This window comes from Stegastes partitus, unplaced genomic scaffold (genome assembly GCF_000690725.1).
Source record: "Stegastes partitus isolate 25-593 unplaced genomic scaffold, Stegastes_partitus-1.0.2 Scaffold1332, whole genome shotgun sequence".
NCBI lineage: Eukaryota > Metazoa > Chordata > Actinopteri > Pomacentridae > Stegastes > Stegastes partitus.
This window is the reverse complement of record NW_007579063.1, coordinates 27,318-53,795: the sequence shown is the minus strand read 5'-3', so window position 1 is coordinate 53,795 and position 26,478 is coordinate 27,318. Positions and strand designations below refer to the sequence as shown.

The 26,478-nt window shown below is 42.4% G+C and overlaps 2 protein-coding genes across 2 annotated transcripts in view; both read right to left on the bottom strand.

Annotated features, from left to right (window-relative positions):
- Positions 1 to 13,183, bottom strand: part of LOC103369799 (cullin-1) — a 28,982-nt gene extending 15,799 nt beyond the window's left edge. Inside the window, exons 1-2 of the mRNA XM_008298611.1 lie at positions 13,024 to 13,183; positions 697 to 1,095 (exon numbers count right to left, since the gene is read on the bottom strand). Coding sequence (XP_008296833.1) covers positions 697 to 836 — 140 coding nt within the window. The 5' untranslated portion in view covers positions 837 to 1,095; positions 13,024 to 13,183. The remainder of the gene's footprint in view (positions 1 to 696; positions 1,096 to 13,023) is intronic.
- Positions 13,184 to 17,837: 4,654 nt separating this feature from the next.
- LOC103369802 (epithelial-stromal interaction protein 1) lies at positions 17,838 to 23,344 on the bottom strand. Its single transcript, XM_008298615.1, has 5 exons — positions 22,974 to 23,344; positions 19,809 to 19,867; positions 19,616 to 19,699; positions 19,464 to 19,540; positions 17,838 to 18,387 (listed from the first exon to the last, which is right to left on the bottom strand). Exons 1-5 carry the CDS (start codon positions 23,342 to 23,344, stop codon positions 18,343 to 18,345), a joined length of 636 nt encoding a protein of 211 aa, XP_008296837.1. The 3' UTR covers positions 17,838 to 18,342.
- Positions 23,345 to 26,478: the final 3,134 nt, after the last annotated feature.

Here is a 26,478-nt window from a genome sequence, read left to right as displayed (position 1 = left end):
CCTTCTCATGGTGCCCTTTACCAGCTAAACTCCCACAATGCTCTCTGCTTGCCAAAAATGAACCGACAGTAGTCCGACTGACCGCCCCCTCTGGTCATACAGTGTCTAACAGTAAGAGGCGCCATCTGGTGGAACAACTACCTACTACAACTAACGCGCAATAAAATTTGTGACATTTCATCTTCTGCAACGTCGATCAATATATTTTTAAATCTGGTAAATGATTTATTAACAGTTAATAACATCTTCTCTATTTATTAATTACAGCCGTGTCAATCAATAACTGTCTAATCATTGACACGATACAAACTTCGTAGCCAATATACAACCTCATTCCAATCACGTGACGTGCGGCTCTTGTCTGACACGCTGCGACGTCGCATTAACGGATCTCTGCCGTCACTAATACCACGAGAACTCTGGCTGGAACCCATCAAGCAACGCAGGACACTTCCTCATGGTTGCACTTTACCAGCTAAACTCCCACAATGCTCTCTGTTTGCCGACCTAACAGAAGTCCGAGTGAGCCCCTCCTCTGCTTGTCAGTGTTAAGAGGCTCCCCCTAGTGGGACAATCAGGCACTACAGCTGATCTGCAGTACATTTCCTGCCTTACTGGTCGTTGTATTTGTACTCGGTTACATTATCAGTGATCGCTAACATCCCAGCACCAACCCTCCCCGATCTCACAGGATACGTGTAGAGTTCCATGTAGCGTGACTTGGCCATGCTTTGCCTTGTGTACACCTGCTGGATTCCAGCCCGCAGGTCGTCCCATATCTGGTCCAGGCCTATCTGTTTCAGTCCGTGGGGGTTCTGGGTCCTGTTTGACGACATCGTAGAGCCCCTTGTCCTCTCTGCTCCCGACCAATGCCCTCCCTTTCCTGCTCCGGTGAGCGTGCTCCCCCCGGCTCCTCTCCTCGCTTGGTTTTCGGTCTCGACTCGCTCTGCTCTCAGAGTTTGCAGTCCATCTGGCAACGGCAGCAGCGCGTCGGGAAGCTGGTTGTTCGGTTGTGAGGCGGGATGCAGTCCCACTCTGCACGCCTGGGTGGCGCTGTCTGCCACCTAAAAGCTCCGGCACTCTTCACCAGATGACCTGCGAAGGAGACGAAGCAAAGACAAAAATACATTTTGATTAATGGCCTTTGATTTAGCTTCAAAAACTTGCGTTTGTCGGGATTTATTTCAACTCCCGGAATCAAAAATCAATCAGAAGTGTGTTGGTAGTTAACCAGGTGGGTTATATGGATGGCTTATGTGCAGACACCTGGCTCTGAGCCACGGAGACACAATGCTGACCTGACCCTGACGTCACCAGCTAATGACAGATTAGTCCACTTCCACGTCTCCCTGACTTCCTTCACCACACCAGCCTTCCTCGTCTACAAAGCTTCATCTGGACCAACACCAGACATTTTTCACTTTTGAGCAAACAGTGCAAAGACATCCACTCGCAATAAGCCGGCTTCATGCTCACTCTGGAGAGCGAGTCTGCAAAAACGCTCGTCCCGAATCAAAGTGTTGAACACGAGGCCAGGTTGTGACCTCACGAGGCTAAAAACAGCTGCTTCGACAGCGACGACAGACCAAGGAGGCCAGATCATGGAGGATAATTGAGAGACCTGAAGCTGTAATTTCAGCCCTGCTGACGGGACACGAGGAGAAGGTAAATGAACGGCAGCATCCACAGCAAGAAGCCGCAGAAATTCAGCTCGATCCAGATGATGCACAGATAAACACGCCGTGCCGATGAGAAGCACGCATCATGTTGCACGCTGGACTTTCAAGCTTTATTGTATTTTACTGATGAGCAATAAAAAAACAACTTAATTATAATTTAGAGTGACTGTCACCAACCCCAGCTACATTAACAGGTATTTTTGGTACTTTTGTGTAACAGGTTTTCTAAATATATATATAAATAAAATGTGAAAGACAATTCTGAACTGCAAGCCTTCAAGTCGACAACAATCTGCCAATTAAAGTTTCTTGCTGCAGATCAAGTTTCCACCACGAACGTGCTCTTTCCTAAATAAAAAGTCGTTCACAGCTGAGCACGTTCCTTAAATAAGATTTAAGGAAAACCAGCAGGCCTCGTATTCAGGTCTGAATGTGAAGACGGCTCTGATATTCAGAGTCTTTTCCGTCACTGAGGAATAAAAATCCCCATTACTGAAACGTTAAGCACGAATTAAGGGCATGTTTTGATTGGTTTTATTAATTGGGGTTTAAGTTACTCGAGCGTAGGACACAATTTTGCTGATAAATAACAGAAAACTGCACAGACTTCTGTGAAATATAGCAACAGACTCAATGTCTTTTTTGTCCGCAAGTATGAGAATGGAAGACGCCTCAAGTCGGCAACCAAATCAATTTTTTCACAAAAACAAAGAAGAAAGGAAGTCCAATCTTATCTTAGGAAAATAAACCTGACATCCATGACATTACTACGTGAAAGAAGAAAAAAGCACACAAGAAAATCCTCTTAAAACTCATTTTGCGGTCCATAAGATGTCAGAAAATGGCTTCTCAGAGTCAAAGGTGGCCTCTTTAACATGATTGTTTTGCCTGATGGATATAATTTATATGAATGCATAAATAAAAACTCTCGTTGTGCCTTTAAGTTGACAATAAATCAGGTTTTTTGTTCCGCTTGAGGCTGCTGCATGAAATCAAAGCTGCTGATAACGAGACAGCGTTTACGATCACGCAGCGTTCAGCGTCACTGCAGGTTCACATCAACGCCCCGGAACGACTGAGGACAGCCGAACGAAGAAGGACGAAGCAGAAAACTGTTGTGTGAACGCAGCGAGAGGAGGACGAGGACGAGGAGGAGGAGGAGGAGGAGGGCTGGACGGTGCATGTAGGCAGCGCTGCTATATTTAGCCGGAGCAGGCGTGCAGCGATCTCTGGACATTCGCTGCTATTAGGGCCACGGACCGGGACGTGACACCAGCGCAGTGGTCGCTGTTAGAGCCAGAGGAAGCTGAGTAACCCGCTCTGTTTACATCCTGTCCGAGAAACGACCGCCTGACGTCCGAGTCGAGTCGGGGATGTGGCAGCTACGGATCCGGTGCTGCTTATGAAGACACAGGACGACAAAATGTGTTTGTTGGAGCTGCTCATGACCCGATTTAACACAATCAGCGTCTGATTATATTCAGATATTCATATGACACGTTCAGGGGGGAAAACAAAGACGCTTATTTTTACTGCTGGATGTTTTGTTGACTGAGGCAGCGACTGTTATTCCAAAAATTAGGAAAACATCAGAAAACTGAGAAAAACTGTCAATACAATAAACTGTTTACATTCTAAACACATTATTTTTTCCGCCACGTAGGACAAAGAAAGCACATGAATGGAAATCATCCTGCTCTTGAGCGTGAAACTTTCAAACCAGGGCTGCAAATAACAAGCTTTCAATCACAATATGATGTTTATATTGATTCTTTGGATGACGGTACAACGCCTGCCGATATCGCAAAACGATTTTAATTCACTTCCGGAGCCTGTTGCAGATATAAGGCAATATATTCACACCAACTCACAAAAGCAACGGACGTTTGGTTTCACTAAATTTACTCCAGAGTCCCAAAAAACAAGAAAATGAAATCAGAAATGATCTATTCATTAAAAAAACAACAACAATAACCCTGAAATTCACTATCAAGTCCCTCATTTCTCATCATTACACGTAGTTTTTTTTTTTTTATCAGTCAAAAGAACATTATATAAATATAAAATAAAAACAGAAAACCCTCCCGTTAAAGTAGGACACTTTAGAGTTGACTTAACCTTCTCATATTTAGTTTAAACAATATATTTTGACTGAATAATTTCTGTCAGGGTCACCAGTTAACTCGTACATGAAGTACCGTCAACCTGTCACATATTTCCTCAACAATCAGTTGTTTGGTATAAAACTGGCAAGAAGTCCAAGACGACGTCCTCAAACGTCTTGTTTTGTCCACAAGCCGAAGACATTCAGTTTACTGCCACGGAGGAGCAAAGAAACCAGGAAATGTTCACATCTGAGACGCTGCAATCACTGAGTTTAGATAGAAAATAATGCAATGAATGAATCTGTTCGCAAAACAGCTGGCGAACAAGTCAACAGTCGTGGCTCCGTTTCAAACGATCTGTCAATTAATGAACGTTTCAGCAAACCGACTTGCTGTAGATCACGCTTCCACCAGCAGGTTGTGTTTTATGGTTTAAATGTTTAAACAGCTCTCACATCCAGGTTTTGTCCTGCATGAGGAACGTTAGCTTCCCACTACGAGGTGTTAGCCAGCACCACGAGCATAAGTAAGTAGTACTTGATCAGTTTTGTCAAGTGCAAGAGATATTTTTGTTGATAATTTGGTCAGAAAACTGCAGATTGCTGTGACATATAGCAAGAGACTCACACAGATCAGCCAAAGCCCCGTCGTCAGTGAGGAAAAACCCCGACGTACAAAACACACAAAGTCAATTAAAAATTATTCTCTCATTTTGCCTTCTAGTCCACAATAAATTCTATGTTTTTCCACTTAAAACGGCTGTGAAAATACTGCATGACAACAAAAAAGAACGAAAGTCTCATCACCGATTTAGCAAAACCCCCTGATATACATGATATAAAACACTCCACTCAAACACTGACATGAAAATCCTCTTTAAGGTCATTTTTCAGTCCATAAGATGCCAGAAAACTGTGACAAATGACCGCTGCAACTTCCCGGAGTCCGAGTTGACCTGTTTAACTCGATTGCTTTGCCTGATAAACGGCCTCAAACCAAGATTTACGTGGATCTAATTTCCCACCCGGGAGCAAAATAACAGAAGAGGGCCTGTGATTGTTCACTTCACACACTGCAGCACATTTTCTACTCGTGCTTCTCCCAGCAACGTGATACAGAGCAGCAGCGAGGCGGACGGAGAGCCCCGACACAGCAGCCAGCTCCAGGCGCACCCAGGCCCGGACGAGGCCTTCATCAGTCACCGAGAGCCGTCATCCTCTCCACGCCCAGCCTCCGACTCCAGCATCCCTCCTCCCACCTACTGACCACAGCACTGCAGCTGCAATCTGCCGCCGCCGACTGCAAACACACAGCTGTAAACTACAAACACAATCCTGCCACTGTTTGGACAAAGTTAGACTCCCAAATGTGATTAAAACCAGCGGCTCTTTGTACCGGGAGTGAAGTGAAGCACGCACACCAGAGCAGGAACCAATGGTCGATCGATAAATCAACCGTCCTGACCAATTAATCGTCACAAAAACTGCAAAATGACAACGATTTTCTGAAGTTTCAGCTCCTCCAAGTCATTAAGACCATCTCTTTATTGATGGACAAAATGATAATTGAGAAATAAAATTGCCAGCCAATTAATCAAGAATGAAAACAACAGCTACTGTCGGCCTCAAGGCTCGACCCACACGTGTAGCTGTGTTGTTAAAGCAACAAAATCTCCACATTCTCCACGAGAAGCCAACAAAGACACAAGCAGGTATACTGAGGAAGGAGGAATCACAACTGATAGTTAATATAATATAATTAATGTGTCTATCTAAAAAAAAAAAAAAAAAAAAAGACCTGTCAGCACGAGATCCCTTCATGTAAACAAAAGGAAACAACATCACACATTGCTGACTTCTCCTACATCTGGGGCGCAAACTAACGAGAAATCACTGAGCGGGGAGGAAGGAAGAGGCGTCCCCTCAAACAAAGCAGAGCAATCAGGGTTTATTGTGTTATTAATCACCGATTATGCCAGCAAATTATACCGTATTTATGGTGTTCATCGACTTACTCGTCGACTCAGCACCGACCGTGTGGTGTCTGTAGATTTTTTTACCACTTCCTAAAAAGGTGTGCAGACTACGGATGAGCAGTTAGTGAATTTTAAGCTGAAATCGCGACTTAAAACGTCGCAATCATCAAACCAGAACCGTTCTATTCATCTGTTACACGATGAGAGCAAATCACGTCAGAGCGTCGGTCACTAAAATCACAATTCAAGACTTTCTAGTAGTCGCAAACCAAAATCCACACGTCAGCGCCGCAAACGTCCAAATCACATGCTTCTTCTTTTTACTTTACCGCTACCCTCAAAGCACGCACCGTTTCCAGCAGGATGCATACAATGAGGATATACTACTACTTCATAAGAACGCGCCTTGAACTTCAGTTTTCACAGACTTTACGCTGAAGCTTGTTGACAATCTTAGGCAACGTCATGATGTAACTGTGCAGAGGATTGTGGGTCAGAATGAGCAGAGGTGCATGCTGGATGTAGTAAACTCCATCTGAAACACTACATATTGGGACATATTTACTCTTTTTCTGGCACGCTGTACAGCATGGTACTGTGGATGCACTCGTTCCTGAATAGCAACGCAAAGGAAGGAGATTAAGGGACCTGAAACTTTTTTTTTGCATGTCGACAAAAAGGCCAAAACACTGCAAAAAGCTACAAAAACAAACGCGTGTGTGTGTAGACAAGGCCTCAGACTGTTACCATCCTGTTAGCCCCAAGTGCTTGAGCTAACTTTAAAAGGAAAAGGAGGCAGATTTTTTTAAGTTATCAATAACTGCAAAACTAGCATCATTTGCGGTCCCGTTAGCGCGCTCACGGACTCGTAGCCTTTCTGCTGACGTGATAAATGCTGCGTGTCTGATTTTCTTTTACTTGTGTATCAAAGTGTTTGTAAAGCTGAAAGCTAAACGTGTTAACTAACGGGACTCCCACCCTGAGCTCGGCAGGACGGGGAAGCTGCTTGCTGCGTTAGCGGCCGGTTAGCGGGCCGGGCCGGTCTGCCCACACAGCTCGGCCCAGACTCTGGACCTGCCTCAGCGTCAGACCGTCGCTACGCTCAGACAGCCAGCCCTACCTGAGGTGCTCCGGCAGTTGCCATGGCAACTGGGGCAGACAATACCTCCGGGTAGCCATTGGACCACAGAAGGTAGAGTGTTGGGTCTCCGGTGCTGCTATTCAGCGGCGGTAAGAAAGGTGCCCTTCACAGCAGCTCCGGGATCAGATTTCAGATTCCCACAGCGGCAGGTATTAGATATGTGCCGCTCCAGTATCTGACCTATAATCAGCTCCGCCGCCGTGCGACCGGGAGCAACAGGTTGCGGGAGGCTCGCTGAGTGGCAGCACTTTCTAGAAAGCTTGTTGTGAAACAGGAGTCCCGCCCATCAGGTGCTCCTTCCCAGGCGACACAGTTCAGAGGTCGCAGCTCTTTCAGGCAACAACAAACACTCGTGTGTGTCAACAAGCTGCACCGAGAGCCTGACGGAGCTGATGGTGTCGCTCAGACAGGAGAAGCTAAACAGCATCAGTCTTCTCCCAAATCACGAGTACAATTAAGGATTAGAGTTGAAACTAATTAGACAACTTCTGGAGACAAACAGTGAATACACAGATCCTTAGATTACAACTTTTTCTTGGCATAGAAACGACAAACTGAGTAAGTTTTTGTTATCGATGCGAGTCCATCACTTGGGGCTCTGGCAAATCACTTTGTTCCTGATATTTTACAGGCAAAATGATTAAGAGACTAATTTAGAAACAAATCTGAAGATTAATCAACAATGAAAACATACTTGCAGCTATGTTACGGATGCAGCGATCCAAAGCCATGGACTGGTACCGACACCGACCAAATCAAGCAGATTAGCTGCACAATAAAAAGAGTTCTGCTGTCATACAAACTAGTTTTTAGCTCCACAACAATCTCTCGTCTCAATGCTACCTCGTACCGTTATTGTCTCGATGAACTGATTTGTAGTTTGGTCTATAAGATGCAAGAAGTGTCTCGTTTTGTCCACAAAACAAACACATTCAGCTGAACGTCAGAGAGGAGAGAAAAACTGAACATATTCACTTTTAAGAAGCTGCAATCAGGAAAATCTGACTTTTTTTCCTTAAACGTGACTCAGATTGATCCACTGATTATCAAAAGAGTTGCAGATGAATTTAATAGCCGACAACTAAATCGCTCCACCTCACATGAAGGCTTCACGCCTTTTAAAAAAATTTTTTTTACATACAATTGTTGATAAAACTAAGCTTTAAAAAATAATCAAATGTTAATATCAGGAGTTCTAGGTGACGTCTAGATGCCTCGTTACCGTTTCACCATGTGAACAAAGCAAATTACCTCAAACTCGTCATGTGAAAACGTTTTCTGTTGCTCTGATGTTCATATTATTCACGCTTTGTTTCTTTAAAACCACTGAACAGTTTGATCAATACTGTGCCGTCCTAGATATGATCTCTCATAAAGTCCATCTGTTCACAACAGGAGACATTGTTCACTAAAAAAAATACACAAAATCAAACATATACTAAAGGTGGCCTCTGACATTTCATTAGCAACTAATCAGATTATTCTGACTGTCGATTAATCTGTCAATTACTGTCCTGATATTCAATTCGCTGTTTGGTCTAAAATGTCAGAAGGAAGTCCATCAGTGTTTCCCAAAGCCCAAAACGACACCTGATGAACATTCCTGTATTTTATTTTAATCGCAGTAGACATCACAGAAGAAACAAAACCCCACAGTGTCCGTTTTCTTCCATGACTGTGCAGCCTTAAATATAATCTTTCTAAAAGCTTAACTGTTCGTATTTGTAGATAAAAGATATTCAAAAGAAAAGCATCGTTTCTAACTGGATGCTGCTGTCAAAGAGCAAATGAGGAGATATTATTGGAACCAACAGGAGGCATTTTTTGTAATATTGCGTCCTATATCATGATAAAATAAAGCAGGTTTTTTTGTCCAGTATCGAGGACTCTGCGTCTCGTAGCGCAGCAGATATTACAACAAGTCGTCGGCGCTCGTGGGAAAAAAGCTCAGCGGGGTAAATCAGATTAGCCTGGTCACCGTGTGTCCAGACCGCACTGATAACCTACATTTAAGAAACACAAACAAACACCACAAACACCGCACAGTCGGACCACACGAACACGACGGTTACTTTACTTTCAGGGTCTGATCTCCGTCCTGAAATTAAAAGCGTCCAGCTAGCTGGGAACCCGACGAGTGTTCTTGACGTGTTCTTTGCGAGGCGGCGAGGGAGGACGTTTCATTAGCGTAAGCAGCTTTTGATTTCTGCCGCTCTGCTCAGCATTCAGAAGCTCTCGGCCCATCTAGACGGACTCGGCGCCGCCACTCCATCGCACCTAGTACATGTCAAGCAGACAAACCTGGACGGGTCACGCTGGGTAAAGAGGAGGCAGGACGGCGCTAACACGGCTTCACGTCACTGTCCTGCATTATCACGACACTTTCCAATAACACCGGCCTGTTTACACGCTGCCGATCTGCAAAACTCAAACGCCGGGCCGACCGCAATCGTGCACGCCGGCCTGATGCTGAGCAGAGAGAGGATCAGTCGACTGAACTCAGCATGTGCGAGTGAGCTGTTGCGAAAAGGGCATATCAGGTGCAGCGCATGCTCCGTGCAGCGTAAACATCTCAGGAGGAGTCGCCTCACAAACCCGTCTCATCACAATTTACATGAGAAAACGCAACATTCCTCTCACGGCAGCACAACAGTGGATATTTGTGACACGCAAACAGACATAAAACTGTCAGGAAGCAGCAGGGCCGGCCGTATTTCTGGGTTATTTCCAGCTATAGGGGTTGACCGAGCAAACACGCTTCTCCTCAAACTGACAAACTCCAGCAGACATGACGGAGCGGATGCAGGCGAGGATTTGAGCGTTTTCTTTCTGGGCATATTACTCTGAACAACCACCAGGATGGATGAGTCTGCAGCTGTTTGGTCGTGGTAAACACACCAAGTCCTCATCCCACGGTACACGTTCTATACTGCTGTAAACAGCGCCGTTCTCCCACCTTATGGGCCGTACAATCACACACAGATCCTCCGGCTGCTGCGACAGGCCGATTCAGACGTGTTCACACATGTACAATAAATGCTCGTCACTCGACGTACGCGCCGACAGAAACTCCGTACAGCGAGGAAACGTTCGGCCGACGCAGCCACGAAGTCGCTGCATCCAAGTCTGCAAGTGCCACAGTTACTTTTAAATGACATGAGATGAATTCACAATTAAGATGATGAGAAGAACAAAAAAAAAATCAAACGTGGATGAAGAAATTCACAATTTATATACTAGAAATGGAATAATGAGCAACACAATGAATATCTTTCTTTAAATCTCTGAAAAGCTTCACATTTGCACCAACCCTCATCCCTAAATGTAAATCTGTGTCGGCCAATATAACAAGAAAACTGGTTTTTAACTTATAAACCACCTAAAAGTAGCCTTGTTTGTGTACCTCTGCCTGGATCACACATGCACGAAAAGATGTGAGTTTTAAAAAACTAAAGGAACACCCAAAAAAACCCCAAAAAACCCAAAGCATTTGATGCCGAAGCAGCAGCTCCAGCACCTTGTTGACTTAAACAGCGACACAAGTTTTCCTTAGCTGGTCCTCAAATACTAAACATTTAAAACTTCAGTGATGAAATTTAATAAAAGTGACTTTAAAGCAGCAAAGTGTGCCAACAGGGGACATGTGCTTCCCATTTTAAAACCAAGGACACCATAACACAAACGGCTACTGTGGAGCCAACCATGTTCTCCTGCAAAACAAACGTCTTCATCATTTTTAAATAAATATATTTATGTAAACAAAACAACCCAGACAGAGACACGCCTTTCACAAACACTTCCCTGATATCTTCGGGGCTGGAAAGTAATGATTTTGAAACAGGTTTAAATCAATATAACGTCCCAAAAAGTCCTAGTTGCACCAGCTAATATTGGTTCAAACATATTAAGTCCTGACTTCAATAATGGCTGAACAATATGCATAAAAACTGAATACTTTTAACAAAAATGCCTGATTGTTAATCACATGTTCTTCAAAAAGAAGTTGCAGCTCCTGAGGTTTGAATATTTCGGTTTTTTTTCTTTACATTGTGCTGACAAACAGGCTCAAGTGGTTAAATTCAAATTAAACTTTTTTTTAATCTTCTGAGTGATTTTTATTTTCAGCTCTCTGTCAGGTGCAACAACTGTGGTGGTTTTTAAAATAAAGGAAAATGCAAGACTACAAGTACTTTTTCCATTAGAGGCACAATATGTTGTTTCCGATTGACAATGTGATGTGTGCAAATTAAAACCAATTAGTTCTCATTTTTCATGACTAAACTACAAGAAGTCTGTCTCACTAAACATCATTTACTCTGATTTAAGACTTTGTGGATACACAGAGCTTCATTCTTTGATTATTCTACTTGATTTTTTAGTTGTGTTGATAAGACACAGAGTTTGTTGACGTGCAGGTTTCACACAGAACCGGAGAAAAGAAACGCAACATCAGCTGTATGGAAATATTTCAGCTCCAGAACGGACGACTCCGACCAAAAACTGGCTCCCTGCACCGCAAGAAGCAACACAACTCATTTGTTTGACCATTTAAATCAACAGCACAAAGCTCTGTAGGACGAAGGCAAAGTCAAATCTGAACCTTATCCAAAGCTAAAACCTACTGTGGATGCCTTCGAAGGCTCCCAACAGCTTTTTCCAATCATTCTAGAGTTCTAAATATTCCCAAATAGAGTTCTTCGAGTCAACTCATGACGATTCCGGTGATTTTTTTGAATCGTAGTGCACATGGCAGAAAAACAAAAACACCACAACGTCAGTTTTTTTTCAATTCTGTGTAAATATGATCCGTCATAAAGTCCAAACGGCATTATTAGTACAAAGACACTGACTTGATTAAAAGACTGAAAATATCTGGCTTATAACTAAATGGTGCAGCTGTATAATAACGTGTTCTAAAAGGGCAAATGAGGAGACGTTAGTGGAACCAGTGGGGCTGAAAAATTACACTCTGACACTGTATTAGGCCGGCATTGCTGAATAATCAATCGTTTTCCTGATTAATCAATTAGTTGTTTTGTATAAATGGCAGAAAACTGTGGGAAAAAGTTGCTCAGTGCTTCCCAAAGCCCAAGATGACAAGTGTCTTCTTCTGTCAGCAAAATATTCACATTCAATGAGCTGCAGTCAGAGATTTTAGTCTTTAAAAATGACTCTAAACCTATTGATCGGTTATCAAAACCGCTGACAACTAAGAGATCAGTTGTTGCACATGATCAGCAACTTCTCCAAGGCTTCCCCATCACTGTTGTCCACTTCCAGACTTCCACAACAACATGTACCGACTTTATTACTAACGACCAGGTGAGACAACTGTGTGGATTTTTCATTCCAAGCAGCAATTTTAAAGGGAAAAGTCACCAACTAGCAAGTATTTACTTCCATCAGAGGGGCTCCGGGTAATCACAGCAAAAACACAGATGATTAAATACAACTTCTAGTCAAGCACGTCGGTTTAAAGTCTGTTTTAATATCTGCAGGCCACGAATTGAGTGGTTTTGAGGCTGCCTGGTTCCTCCAGGTGTTCCGGGAGTGTTGTCAGGTTCAAATCACAACCGTTCAAAGCGGCACACGGTCAATGTGTACAGTTTAGAGACGATCTGCAGCTCAAGTCAGCCCAATCCTGACATCGAATAATTATCAGTTAACTACGTGTCAGGCTCGTTTGGAAATATTCGCTGCGATTATCCTCCACGGAGCCACGAACGGAGTCAGACACTGCTACGCAACACTGCTAGCTCCCGTTAGCTCCTCGGGCTCGATTAGCCAGTTAGCTTGTCAGTGACGCTAGCTCGGCTGCCTGGTCCCGCTGGCTGAAAATCCGCCTCTATCCGCTCGTATTTAATAATCGCTTGGACACAGGCGTGAGATTTACAGTGTATTCCACATAAACGCCGTCCTCTCCGAGCCAGCCGCGGCGGTCGGAGCAGACCAGCAGCCTGGTGTAAAATGGCAGCCTTTAGCTTGTCGGGCTGCTCAATAATGAGTCAGGAAAACACTCCGCTAGCCGTTAGCGTTAGCCTGCTAGCTCTTTAGCCGGATTGACTGTCAGGATGGAAAAGAGCGCCAGCAGCGAACCGTCGCCGCTCCGAAACGGCGTCTTACCATCGTTGGGCCGTCGCTGTCACCGTGTGATCGCCGTCTGGATGAAATCTCGGGTCCGGGACCGGTCTCCTGTGCCGTGTTTGGCGGCTCCGTGTGTGTTTGCCGTCCGCTGCTAACTGCGACCGCTTCTGCTGCTTCGTTCGCACAAAGATCAGCTCAGAATCACGCCGCGTTCAGGCGCTGTGGGAAATACGGACGTTGGAGCTCCCACGAACTGTTTCTCACACATGCCAGGATTTCACGTTTTCAAAAGTCAAGCAACTCTAGCTTAACATCACCTGGGTAATAGATTTAAAAAATGTGAAAATATGCTCTATATTCTAATGCAAACATAAGAATCTAAACACATAAAAAGCGTCAAATGGCACAACTGTGTTAATATGAAGCACAAATGATAATTTAAAAAAAAAAAAAACATACTAAAATAAAAGAATAATAGAAACTCTCTCTAAAATAAAATCTGGCACTGACACAGGTACACTACAAAAGAAAAGGCCACAAAAAAGATCTATTAAAAATATGTGTAAAGGGTGTGATACTGTGACGCTCAAAAACGGTTAATAAATCAATAATAACAGCAAATATCTGCAGACTAGTTCTTTTTTTTTTTTTTAGCTCATTTAGTAAAATAATGCAATTGTACAGTCAAACATTTGTAAAAAAAAAAACAAAAAAAACAAACAAAACCAAAAACAACAACAACAACAACAACAATAATAATAATAATAATAAATGGGTCAGGCGAGCAGCACAATATTTATCCTAAATTGCAGCTTTTGCAATTGAAATTATTTATTTATTTTGCAGGTTTAGTTTGGTATTAATTTAGGATTTGGGGCTAAAAACAACCAAACTCAAGAATGTTTTATCAGGAAAATACTTATAGTGACTTTTGTGATTTCAGGAAGCTTTTATTTTCAGCGAAGCACTTTGTGGTAATTTTTTAAAGTTTAAAAGAAAACCATTCCTGTAAATCTCAGTCTAACAACGTTCTCCTTCAATGCGTTAAATATCTACATGTATGATTTAATTGTATTTGTTGGGCCTTGATCCTGATATTTAAATTAGTCTGGAACATTTAGATGATGTATAACATTGTAAGGTCTCAAAATGTAATGTTTAAATTAACCAAATAAACTACATAATAAAATTAATTTAATTTTTAAATTAGTCGGGTAGAATTGTCTAATAAATATTATTAATGTAGAGCCTTAATCTTAATGTTTGTATTAGTCATGTAAATTGATATGATAAATATGTATTTATATTCATGTACATAATTTATAATATAGGGCTTTGAGTCTAACAAATAGATTTTTTTCATGTATTGGATGATTTACTGAAGCCATTATATCTATTCAAATCACATTTATAAAATAGTAGTTTAAAGAAATAGGATTAATTTTGTTGTAAATATCTTTCAATTACATTAGAAACCATTATTTTAACACTTTAATCATCAGAATCCCTGTTGACTGTTCGATTTAATGAAATTTACGACACAATGAAGGCTTTTTCACGTCTTACATTCTCAACCCTGAAACGTCGGAGCTTCCGAGCGTCCCCTGAATGCAGCACTGGCGTCACAGAATGGCGTCCCCGCAATGGACTACAAACATGGCCGCGCGCAAAAAAAAAAAACAAAAAACAATCACGGCTGCTTCGACTACAGATATTGCAATAGCTCCGGCGCACGCGCAGTGGGCTGCTCCGTCCGGTCGCCTAATGTGACATTTTAATTATGCAGAAGCACGACGCTGACATTTGGCTGCGCGTCCTTTAATTCCCGAGACCTTGAACGCAGCACCAGGCTGGCTGCGGAGGCTCGCAGCTGGACGAGGTTCTGCTCAGCGCGTTCTCAGGCGTTTTTTCTCCCACCGCGGTACCGATAATATCCCATCACACTGTATTTAAACCCAGCGTTCTCCGTGATTTCCAGCAGAATCCTCCCCGTCCGGCTGCACACGGACACACGCGACCCCTGCTGGCGGAGCGCAGAACGACACAAACACGCGCCGAGCTGCTGTTTTTCTGAGGACGCGTCCTCACGACGTCCTGCCGCCGCTCAGCGACCTGAAAACACACCAGCGGAAGCTCCGACCAGGCTGGTCTGCACTAAACTACCCGAAGCTCATTTTCTCACCATGTTTACCGAGAAAATCCATCAAACCTACGGTTTTTTTTAATTAATAATTTTCGCCTCACATTTATAGTCATGAAATAAAATGTTAAAATTATTACAAGTGATGCGTTCAAGTCCAGGAAATGACACAGTGAACATAGTAGTTGCTACCTTTATGTTATATATAATATTTTAGCATCTTAAAGCTATTTTTAATTATAATTTTTTTAAATATTTAGATTTTATATGCATGTATATCTTTTTTTATAATATGTAAATATACGTTTGTGTGCCCTGCTTTATGCTATACACTATATAATACAGGTAGACTTTGATTTAAAAATGATGAGACTCAAATTATTTAGGTACATTTATATAATAAATAACATTTCAATCAGGTCAGTTTACATAATAAAGATAATATTTAAATAAGTAGCATATAATTGTGTTATGTATAACTTTGTAGGCTCTTCAATATTTAAATTGGTTTAGTAATTAATATTTCAAGTTCTTAACCTTTGTATTTTATTCGGGTAAATTTATGTCATAAATAATATTTTTCTTCGTCAAGAGTATTGTACAGTTTAACAGTAACATCTAAATAAGTTACATACATTTGCATGATAAAAAAAAACTAGTCAGACAGATCTGCAAAATAATTATATTTAATTTGTCAGGTACATTTATATAAAAATAATATTGTAGTCTTAATGCTAATATTTACATTTGTATAGTAATATTGTAAAGTCTTAAACATAAGTTTTAAATCAGTCTCTTAAAGATGTGTTTTATATTTTGTATGTTATTTAATTTAATCAGGTGATGTGTATATTAAATAATAATTCCTTCAGTCAGATAAATCTGTATAATAAACAACATTGTACTGGTCCTGAACTTGATATTTAAATTAATCACACATATTTGTGTTTTATATATTTGTAATTCCAAATATGAATATTCAGCCTGGTATAAATAATACTGTAGGCTCTCCACTTTAAGTTTAATTCAGGCAGGTAATTCTTTATTATATTGTTGTTGTATCTGAGCATTGACGACCAACAAACTGATAAAACCACATCAGAGTTCCTCCATTGTAGTGACACCGACCTTTATTTATAGAACACTTTTAGCAGCATCGTACGTCACAAAGGATCCAGAGATAAACCAGCGCCAGCAGCGCAAATACAATCAAAACAGAATGAAATGAGGAAATTTTCACACACACACCCCAAAGAACAAAAAATACATAAAAAGTATGTTTGAAGAAGAGATTTAAAAGATGCCCTGAACACACAACACATGTAAAAATAGCTTCCAACTCCTGTTTGAGCTGCCAAATACTGCACTGGCCGGACGTTTGGGGAAGTCTGAGCTTCAGAAGACAAAAATAAGAACAATCATGACGTGAAGCATAAAAAAATCTGTATTTTTATGACAAATAATTTATTCTTTTACAATGTTTGATCAAAAAAATTACATTATTTTTGCTGTGAATACATCAGCAAAAATTGTGTTATTTTGCAGATATTTGCGAGTATTTTGGGAAAATATATATAATAATTAAAGCTCTTCCTGGGGGATCCCGAGGTGTTACCAGGCCAGCCGAGAGATATAATCCCTCCAACAGGTTCTGAGTCTGCCCCGGGGTCTCCTCCCAGGTTTGGAAAACCTCCAGAGGAAGCCTCTCCAATCAGATGTCCAAACCACCTCAACTGACTCCTTTCGACGCGAAGGAGCAGCAGCTCTACTCCGAGCTCCCTCCTAATGTCTGAGCTCCTCACCCGATCTCTAAGGCTGAGTCCAGCCACCCTCATTTCAGCCGCTTGTATCTGCGATCTCGTTCTTTCGGTCACGACCCAAAGCTTGTGACCATAGTGAGGGTTGGGACGTAGATGAACTGGTAAATCAAGAGCTTCACCTTGCGGCTCAGCTCTCTCTTCACCATGATGGTCCGGTACAGCGCCTGCATTGCTGCTGACGCCGCACCGAGCCGCCTGTCCATCTCGCTCTCCATTTTCCCATCACTTGTGAACAAGATCCCGAGATACTTAAAATCCCTCACTTGAGGAAGCAACTCCCAGCAATCCGCATTGCTCCTCCTGAATCTGAGGTTCGACAATCAGCCGGAGTCTCCTTTCCAGCACCCTAGAGTAAACTTTCCCGGGGAGGCTGAGAAGTGTGATACCCCGGTAGTTGGAACACTCTCCGGTCCCCATTTTTGAAAATGGGAACCACCACCCTGGTCTGCCACTCCACAGGCACCGTACCCGATGCCCACGCAACATTAAAGAGACGTGTCAGCCATGACAGTCTGACAATGTCCAGAGCCTTCAGCTGTAAATAATGTCCACATTATAAATAAACCATATCTACATCCAAACCTGTCATTAAAGTTTTACAGCATTTCAAAGGCCAAAGTTGCAGAAACATAAATTACATATAATTTATTTATATTAAAAATAGATCTATTTTTATTTCTTAAATTTTTATGTTTAAATTTCTCTGTTTTTACCCCAAAAAGACACAAGACAGGACGCGGAAAACAAAAGTGAAACATGAGAGACTAAATCAATAGATGTGAGCTTTTGGAAGCCGTTAAAGGTGAAGAATCAGATGTCACTGGAGGGGAAGACGACCGACTCTTTTTAAACTCACCACATTTAAAATAAATCACTTTTACAAGTTAATTATGGCTTTAATTTCCCAAAACACCTGCACGAAAACGCCTCAGACCACAAACTTTGGCTCCTTTGAGCTTCTAGATGTTTTGTGAATTGGACTTTACCTCCGACCGCAGCACTCCTACAGCGAGATTGTGTTTAATGTTTATTGCTTTGCTTGCAAACTCAATTCAAGTGAAGGCAAAAATCTTAGAAATAAAAAAACTCCTCAAGTCAAATCCAAAATTTGTCAGTATTTCCAAGTCCACATCCAACGCGGCGACCTCTTTAAATAAGGCAGATCCAGCCGAGGGCTTCCAGTTTGTCGTGTTGTATAGATTCATAAAGTGGCTAAAACCTGCATGACTTCTTTCCTTTACCACTAATGTGCAAACAAAAGCACCCGACAGGCTAAACGACCAAATACAACCTGCTTCATGGAGCTCTGTTTATCTGTAAATGTGTGTGTATATATTTTAACTGTACGCGGTTGATTGAATTTAAATGTGTGGCTCGGTGCTGCAGCAGAGACGAGGCTCAGCTGGTCAGGACGGGCGCTTCCTCCATCACCTGCTGCTTCACCTGAAACCAAAGACCAGAACAGAACGCCGGTTAGAAGCAGAGAGAGGAGCTCTGGACGCCATGGTAACAGGAAAGCTCTGCAGCGACACCTGAGAGGACAGATTACAACATGCAGGTAAGAAAGTCTGACAGCGTTCTGAAGGAGATCCCTGTGGTGGATTTTTATCTTTGTTTCCCGACTTATGCACCATTAAAGGCCTCCAGAACGTTCTCCTTGTTGTCTTTACACCGTTTCTGTGGATCTTTGGTTGTTTTGGGCCATTTTCTTGCTGGAAAACAAAACTTCTCCCAAAGTGTCAGTTCTCCTGCAGACTGCATCAGGTTCTCCTCCTGGACTTCTCCTTTACTTCGCTGCACTTAGTTTACTCTTTACAAGCCTTCCAGGACCTGCTGCCAAGAAGCATCCTGACATCATGATGCTGCTTCACATCATGCACTTCACTCGTCTCCTTCTAGTGACTCCTTCAGAGGAGTCATAGGAGTCTCGGTGGCCTCCTTCACTAGTCTCCTTCTAGTGCCTCCTTCAGAGGAGTCATAGGAGTCTCGGTGGCCTCCTTCACTAGTCTCCTTCTTGTACCTCCTTCAGAGGAGTCATAGGAGTCTCGGTGGCCTCCTTCACTAGTCTCCTTCTTGTGACTCCTTCAGAGGAGTCATAGGAGTCTCGGTGGCCTCCTTCACTAGTCTCCTTGTAGCTCCTTCAGAGGAGTCATAGGAGTCTCGGTGGCCTCCTTCACTAGTCTCCTTGTAACTCCTTCAGAGGAGTCATAGGAGTCTCGGTGGCCTCCTTCACTAGTCTCCTTCTTGCTCGCTCTCTCAGTTTTTGAGGACAACCTGCTTTCATATTGTTAACTAATTGACGTTACTTAGTTTTCACGCTGACATGAGTCTTTTTCTAAATTGCTGTCAGAAGCTAAATCAAAGTGATTTAAAGTTGAAAATGCAGTAAAAGAGGAAAACATTTTAGTTGTCTCTTTGTCTGTATGTTCACCAGCAGCCGCCTGTTCTGTGAAGGAGGGATGAAGCTGTTGTTTGTTTTTGGTGTGACAGGAAGCAAACTAAAGCACAAGTTGTCCCACCGGTTTGTGTTTCCTCTTGGCCTGCATCATCTCCTGCTGCTGCTTCAGCCGCACTTCTTCCAGACTCATGCAGCCGCCTGCCAACACAAAACCCGGTCAGACAGAAAGCCGCCAAACACCAGCCCATAGGTTCACCGCCGACGTCGTCTCACCAACGCTGCTGGGGTTGATGGACACGTAGGCCATCGCTCTGCTCAGCCGAAGCTCCTCCAAGGCGGCCAGCTCCGCCTCCGCCTCTGCTCGGCCAATCAGACGGCACCAAACGGTCATCAACAACAACCACAACAACAACAACAACATGGAAAACAGTGAATTGAACAGAGCCGACGGGACGCTGACACTCACTTCTCTGGATTTCTCTCCTTTTCTTGGGGTTCGGGGGGATGACGGTGAAAGCTTTGTGGCTGGAACAGAAAATGTGACTCTGCTGAGTTTTTATTTACTTCTGTGGATTGTAAACACAACAACAACAACAACAACAACAACAAACTGGCCTACAAATCCAACCATATGTACAGCTTTTACAGGAATTTAATGATAAATAAATCAGGAACGCAGACGGAGCATCAGCTGGTGTTCGTATTAAAACCTCTTTGTGTCCAGACGTCCAAAACAGACGACAAAGTGTTTTTAAGCTCTTTGGCTGAACAGGTGGGATTTTTTTTTTGGTCATTTTTAACAACCTGTGTTTTCTTTTTGCCACTTTAGAAGCGATTTTGGATCCTCGTCTTGTTAAACTTCCCCCATCGAACCATAAATAAAATACAATATTGTACTTTATGGACTTTGATAGGTGCATTGAGACGACTGTTGTTGTAAAATGGAGCTTTGTGAAGAAAACTGAGCCAAACGGATCAAGTTCAAATCAGAATCGAGGTTTTAAACAATGCGTTTAGCAACTTTTAAGAAATTACACGGCAATATGTGTTAAAAAAAATATTATTTTTATTAGATTAGTGTCATTTTTATTTATTATCAAATGTGAAATATGGCCATAATCTCATTTTAAACAACTTTAATTGAACTTTGGACCATTTTGAACTCCGTTTGGACCATTTTTATGTTATATTGGACATCGTTCAGTCTCATTTGGGACAATATTTGACAAAGTTTGCACATTTTGAATTCATTTTTAAACTAATTTTAAGTCATTTTTGATTATTTCTTAACTCTGGACAAGTTTCAAGTAATTTGGAAGAACTTTTATTTAATTTTGGGCAACATTTAGCTCATTTTGAAGAAATTTAAATACTTAATTTTAAGAATTTCTGACTTATTTCTGAACATAATTAGTAGTTTTGTGTCATTCTTTGGGTACTTTAACAACTTTGGTCTATAATTTTGGACAATATTCGACTCACTTTGGACATTTTCAACCAGTTCTGGACAGTTTTCAGCTCATTTTGGACTTTTTTTTACTGATTGAATCCATTTTTTTGTTATGTTGGAGTATTTCATAACTTTAAACTCATTCTGGACACGTTTAAAGTAATTCTGGACGACTGTTCCCCTCATTTAGGAGAACATTTTAACTGACACTGGACAGATTTAAAGTGAATTTAAATTTTTTTTTTGTTAATTTACTGACTTATTTTTGGACATGATTAGTAGTTTCATTATGAAGTTTATCTTCTGTCACTTCATCGTTTTATCCTGTTGTGTAGAATTTCAGCACAATCACATCTAAAAAGCACATTTTTTGAGGCCACACAAGCATTTTTTTTGATGAAAAATTTCTTCAAATCAGGTTAAAATGAGCCAAAATGATCCTTTAAGTCTATTGTTGCTGCCTGGACTTGTGGAAAAACCCTCTGAAGCTCTGAAGCTCGCCAGCTGGGGACCTTGTTTGACGAGTTTGTTCCTCAAACTGTTTTAAACAAACTAAAATGATCCTTTTTGTGCTCTTTACCCACTAAACAGACGTGCTGCCATGAAGACAAGCCATGAGGACGAAGCCTCCTCCTCCTGCAGCCGGTCGAGTGTTTTCGCGGCTCTTGGTGGCAGCAGCAGGTGAAGCGTGAGGATTAACCTGCTGCAGCAGATGGCCACAGAAGCAGGTTAACTCAGGACGAATCCCAAATCACGCTCAGCTCGGATCAGCACACGAGACGGTTTCACTTTTAGCCGAGAGCAAACCAGCAGCCCTGATGGGATCCTGGATGTTCAGAGGTACCAGATCCGCCAACATTAGTTCTACATCACGTCTAAAATATGTTTTAAAGAAATGACGAGGCCCAGAATGACTCCAGCGAGAAGCTCCGCTGAAGATCAATAAAGTTGTGCAAATAAAGCAGCTGCAAGTAATTCCTGATTATTCTGCTGATTATTTTCTGGATCAGGTGATTAATTGTTTGGTGTAAATCTGAAACTCTGGCAGCAAAAAAAAAGACTAAAAATGGTGGAAAAATGTACAAAAAACAAAAAACAAAAACCAAAAACAGGAAATATCTGTTAAATAATACGTTTAATCAGATTTCAGATACATTTTTTTTTCGTTTTTGCCTTTTTCTTTTCAGTGAACATGTTTTCTTTCTGTGGTTTTATTAAATATTATCTATAATTTAACAAAACAGGATCAATCTGTTCATTTTTCCCCAATTTAATTTATATTCTTTACTTTAAAATACCAGCAGATGTCTGTCAAATAACATCCTTTATCTGATTTAAATACAGTAAAACTACACTTGGTTATTCCAGGTGTGATTATTTTTTATTTTTGTATTATTTAATGTGAACTTGAAAAACATTTTTACTCGTTTTGGAGAAATTTAAATAATTCTGGGCACATTTTGGGTCAATTTGAAGAATTTCTAACTTATATTTGGACATAATTAGTAGTTCTGTGTCATTCTTTAGTACTTTAACAGCTTTAACCTAATTCTGGACAGTTTTGGATTTTTTTTTACTGATTGAATCCATTTTTTTTTTTTTGTTTTTTTATTTTTTTTTACTGATTGAATCCATTTTTTTTTTTAGTTATTTTGGACTATTTCATAACTCTGGACAAGTGTGAAGTGATATCGGACAATGTTTAACTCATTCTGGTGTGATTTTGGACGACTTTCCCTCATTTCGGAGAACATTTTAACTGACTCTGGACAGATTTAGAGTAAATTTTACTTTTTTTCAGCTAATTTAGGACAACTTTAATAGTTTTGGATGCATTTTGAGTCAATTCAAACTAATTTTGACTCATTTTTGAACCATTTTAACTCTTCTTGGACCACTTATATTTAATTTTGTACAACTTTTTCCTCATTTACTTGAACTTTTAAACTTATATTGGACAGATTCACAGTAAATTTCAAAAAAATCAACTCATTTTGGACAATTGAAAGATTTTTGGACGCATTTTGAGCCAATTCCAGTAAATCCTGACTTATTTTTGGATCATTTTTGTGCCGTTTTGGACCCGTTTAGTCGTGTTGGGTCTTTCTAGGTTACTTTTGGGAACTTTTTCTTTTCTTTCTAACTCTTCCTGAACACTAGCTGCCCTCCGGTCCGGCCCACCTCTGACTGCCGCCCCGCTGCTCCCTCTGAGCCGCCGCCGCCGCCGCCGCCGCCTCTCGGTGCCTCACGGCGCTGGAGGCCCCGCGGCAGTCCCGGGTGGCTCTGGGGCTTTTCTCGGTCCCTCTGGGGGCGGTGGAGCTGGACCTGGTTCTCGTCCCGGAGCTGGATCCCTGCAGTCCGGTGCTGGTGCTGGTGCCGGTTTTGGTTTTCTCGTTCCTCGGGCAGCTCGACGCGCGGCTTTTACGCACAGCGGCCACTTTGAGGTGACTTTCCGCACCGCCCGCCGCTCCGGGCCTCCCCGGTTTGCGCCCGTCCGGGCTCTTCTTGGTGGCCTCCACGGGTTTGGGTTTGATCAGTTTGGTCGTAGGCATGTTTACTTCCGGGATCTGAGTCCAGGACGCGGTTTTTGGAGCAGACGCGTCATTTTCCGCCGCTGTTAAAACATATAAACACAAAATCAGATGGCAGCGCTGGTTGCTATGGAGCTCGTTCCCCAGCAACACGAGAGTCAAGGCGAACACACCGCAGCGACACTTCCGGGTCACACTTTCAAAATAAAAGCGCGCATCGTCAGTCTCCAGAGCAACAGTTTGGTGCGTAAGAAGAATAAAATCTTGGATAAAGTTGGACTTTTTTTCAGTTTTCTTGTCATGAATCACAGGAGGGAACATCTGAAGAATCAGATCTTCACTCAGACACTCTGTGCTGCTTTTTCATCAGATTAAACTTCAAGCTTTACGTTAACTTGAAAACATTTCCATGTAAGGTGAGAAAATAAATCTACTGACAGATAAATCAAACTAAAGAACATACGTTTAATAACATAGTAGTTTTGTGGCTGTTTTTGAGTCAAAAAAGAAAAAAACATCACTGGTTTAATCGCTTGAAACATTTTTAAAAATTACAGATTGCTTTTTTCACATTCGTCTGTAAAGACGTGAAATTTGGACATTTTTCTTATTTTTTCTAAAAAAAATTAAAACAATTTTCTGAAACAATTCATCTGCAATTTTTTTTTTAATTAAAAAAATTAAATTCATGCTGACGAGTATTTTGAATACATTTGAACTCGTTTGAAGAATTTCTGGTCGCGAGATTTTTAAAGCCAAATTTTTTTTTTTTAATTTTAAAAAACACCAAGAAAAAACAAAAACAATCGTTGGTTTCATCAGATTAAAAAATGATTTTTTTCTTGTTTTTATATAAAGCTGTACATTGAAATATTAGGATAAACATAAAGTATTGTTTATTGGACAAATATACCTGATTAAAAAAAAATACTAGGACCCTAATAAATGGATGTAAAATCAGATTAAAACTGATCATCAGAGTTCTAATCTGTGGTCATTTCAGCTGAAGCAGACTTTTATTGTGAAGGTCCGCGTGTCCTCTGACTGACTGTGTTCACTTTGATGCAGATTAAAGTCAGTGACGCAGAAAAAGGATTTATGTTCATCTGCTTCTCTAAAAGTCTGCAGCTGAGATCCGACAAAAGCAACACAATCAACTTCACTGTTGTTGTTGTTGTTGTTGTTGTTGTTGTTGTTGTTGTTGTTACTGAGCTCAGACCAAAACCAAAGCAGCCTGCCGGAGACAGGACTTGGACACTTTCAGCTCAGTTTTAGGACCATGTCAACAAACTGGAACTCATTCAAAGTCCTTCAGACCAGTTCAGACTCAACTTGGATGAGTTTTAGAGCCTTTTAGGAAACGTTGAGTTATTTTGGTTCATTTCAGGTCATTCTAGATGATTTCAGCTCATTTTGGAACTTTTGAGTCCTTTAGGAGAATTTTCTACACATTTAGGAAACATTTTTGACCATTTTAAGTCATTCTGGACATTGAATGACTCATTTGTACAATTTTTTGGCTCATTTTTAACACATTTAGGAGCTAATTTGTGTATTTTTCAGTCACTCTGGACGCATTTAAGGTCCTTTAATGAGGTTTTAGTCATTTGCTTAAAAAAAAGAGACAAGTTAGTGATTATTTTCTGTTTGTCCTCTCCCTGCAGTAATACTGTGTACTAGTACTACTAGTAATACTAGTACTGCGCAGTACTATTGTGTACTAGTACTGTGTACTAGTACTGTGTACATGTACCATGCAGTAGTACTGTCTGCTAGCACTATGTAGTACTACTGTGTACTAGTACTGTGCAGTAGTACTTTGCAGTATCAGCGGTTCGGTGAGTCTCGTCGGTCCTCCTGAGCTCTGAGTGGTGCTGTGTCTCGTTGTGTCTCGTTGTGTCTCGTTGTGTGTCTTTGTGTGTCTCTGTGTCGCGCGGCTACAAAGCTGCCCTTCCATCGCATTTCTCCAGCAGCGGACCGAGCAGGCCCCTCGCAGCCGCGACACGGTGGCCTCGAGCCGGCCTGAGTCCCGCCGCAGAGCCGGCAGGTGAGACGGCGGAGGATCGCCGGAGCGCGGCGGCCTACCGAAGCCCCGGCGGCTGCACGATCCACGGCGCGCACCGCGGGAACGAGCCCCGGGATGTGGTGAAATCCCGGACAAAGTGCGACACACTCACGGACACACACACACGGGTCCATGCGCATCAGAAACGGGCCCGACGCGCACCGAGCCTCGGCGTTCCCGGCCGCTGTGCGCAGCGCTGACGGCGGATAATCGGCGGCTGAAATTATTGTCTGGGGAAGAGTGACGCGGCCGCTGCGCTGTCAGACGAGGAAGTGAGGCTTCGTACACGCCCATCTGAGCCCATCTGAGCCCGTCGACCCCGCCGAAGCAGCCCGGACCCGCTCATCACCCCGCGGCGGCTCCTTCTCCAACATGCGCCCCGGTTCGGAGGGACCACGGCCGGGTTGAGCTGCGGGACGACGCCGATTCGAGCAGCAGGTAGGCGGCCGCAGGGCGCGCGGCGTGGACGTGACAGCTTCCCAAAACGCAGAGCCGAGGAGGCCTGTCTCCATCTTTCTTTTCTCAGAGTCACATGCATGATCTCTGGCCTAACTGTCACCGAGGCTCCGCGCAGATGTCAGCATCTGGTGGTCGCGCGCTTTGACGCCGCAAACACGCGTTTATTGGATCCCGGCTCGGATCTGCACCTGTCTGCAGGAAACTGTTGACATCCGGCGGCTTAGCGCTGCGGGATCAATAGAGGCGCACATCGATCAGCCCCCAACATGACTAATCAGTTATTTAGGCAGGAGGTCCGGTGTCAGGTCTCCGAGTCCGGCTCGTCCCTGGTTTGTGCTTCTAAACGGAGCATGTGTGAGGTTCTGGGTTGTTGCTGAGACGAAACAAGAGAACCTTTAATCCAACTCCAACTTCCAAAGTTAATCAGCAAAAACAGCATTTTAGGAGAAACTCGGCACAGATGTGATAATAAATCCAGTTTTCTTTCCAAGTCTTTGCTCCAGCATCACATCAGGAGTTGTGGGCAGCTCTGGACCCTGAGCCGTGGGTCTGCTGCTCACGTTGACCACCTACATGTAGATGTTAGGGCTGGCTTTTAAACAAACATGCTTCTCTGATGTGACTAGTTTCT

Bases quoted from the DNA above. Each gene is read 5' to 3' on its own strand.
- LOC103369802 (XM_008298615.1), bottom strand. From the start codon at position 23,344: ATGCCTACGACCAAACTGATCAAACCCAAACCCGTGGAGGCCACCAAG. The intron at 19,868-22,973 runs GTGGGCCGGACC...TTTCTGTTCCAG, and splicing joins CAGCGGGGCGGCAGTCAGAG to CCACAAAGCTTTCACCGTCA. The intron at 19,541-19,615 runs GTGAGACGACGT...TTGTGTTGGCAG, and splicing joins CATCAACCCCAGCAGCGTTG to GCGGCTGCATGAGTCTGGAA.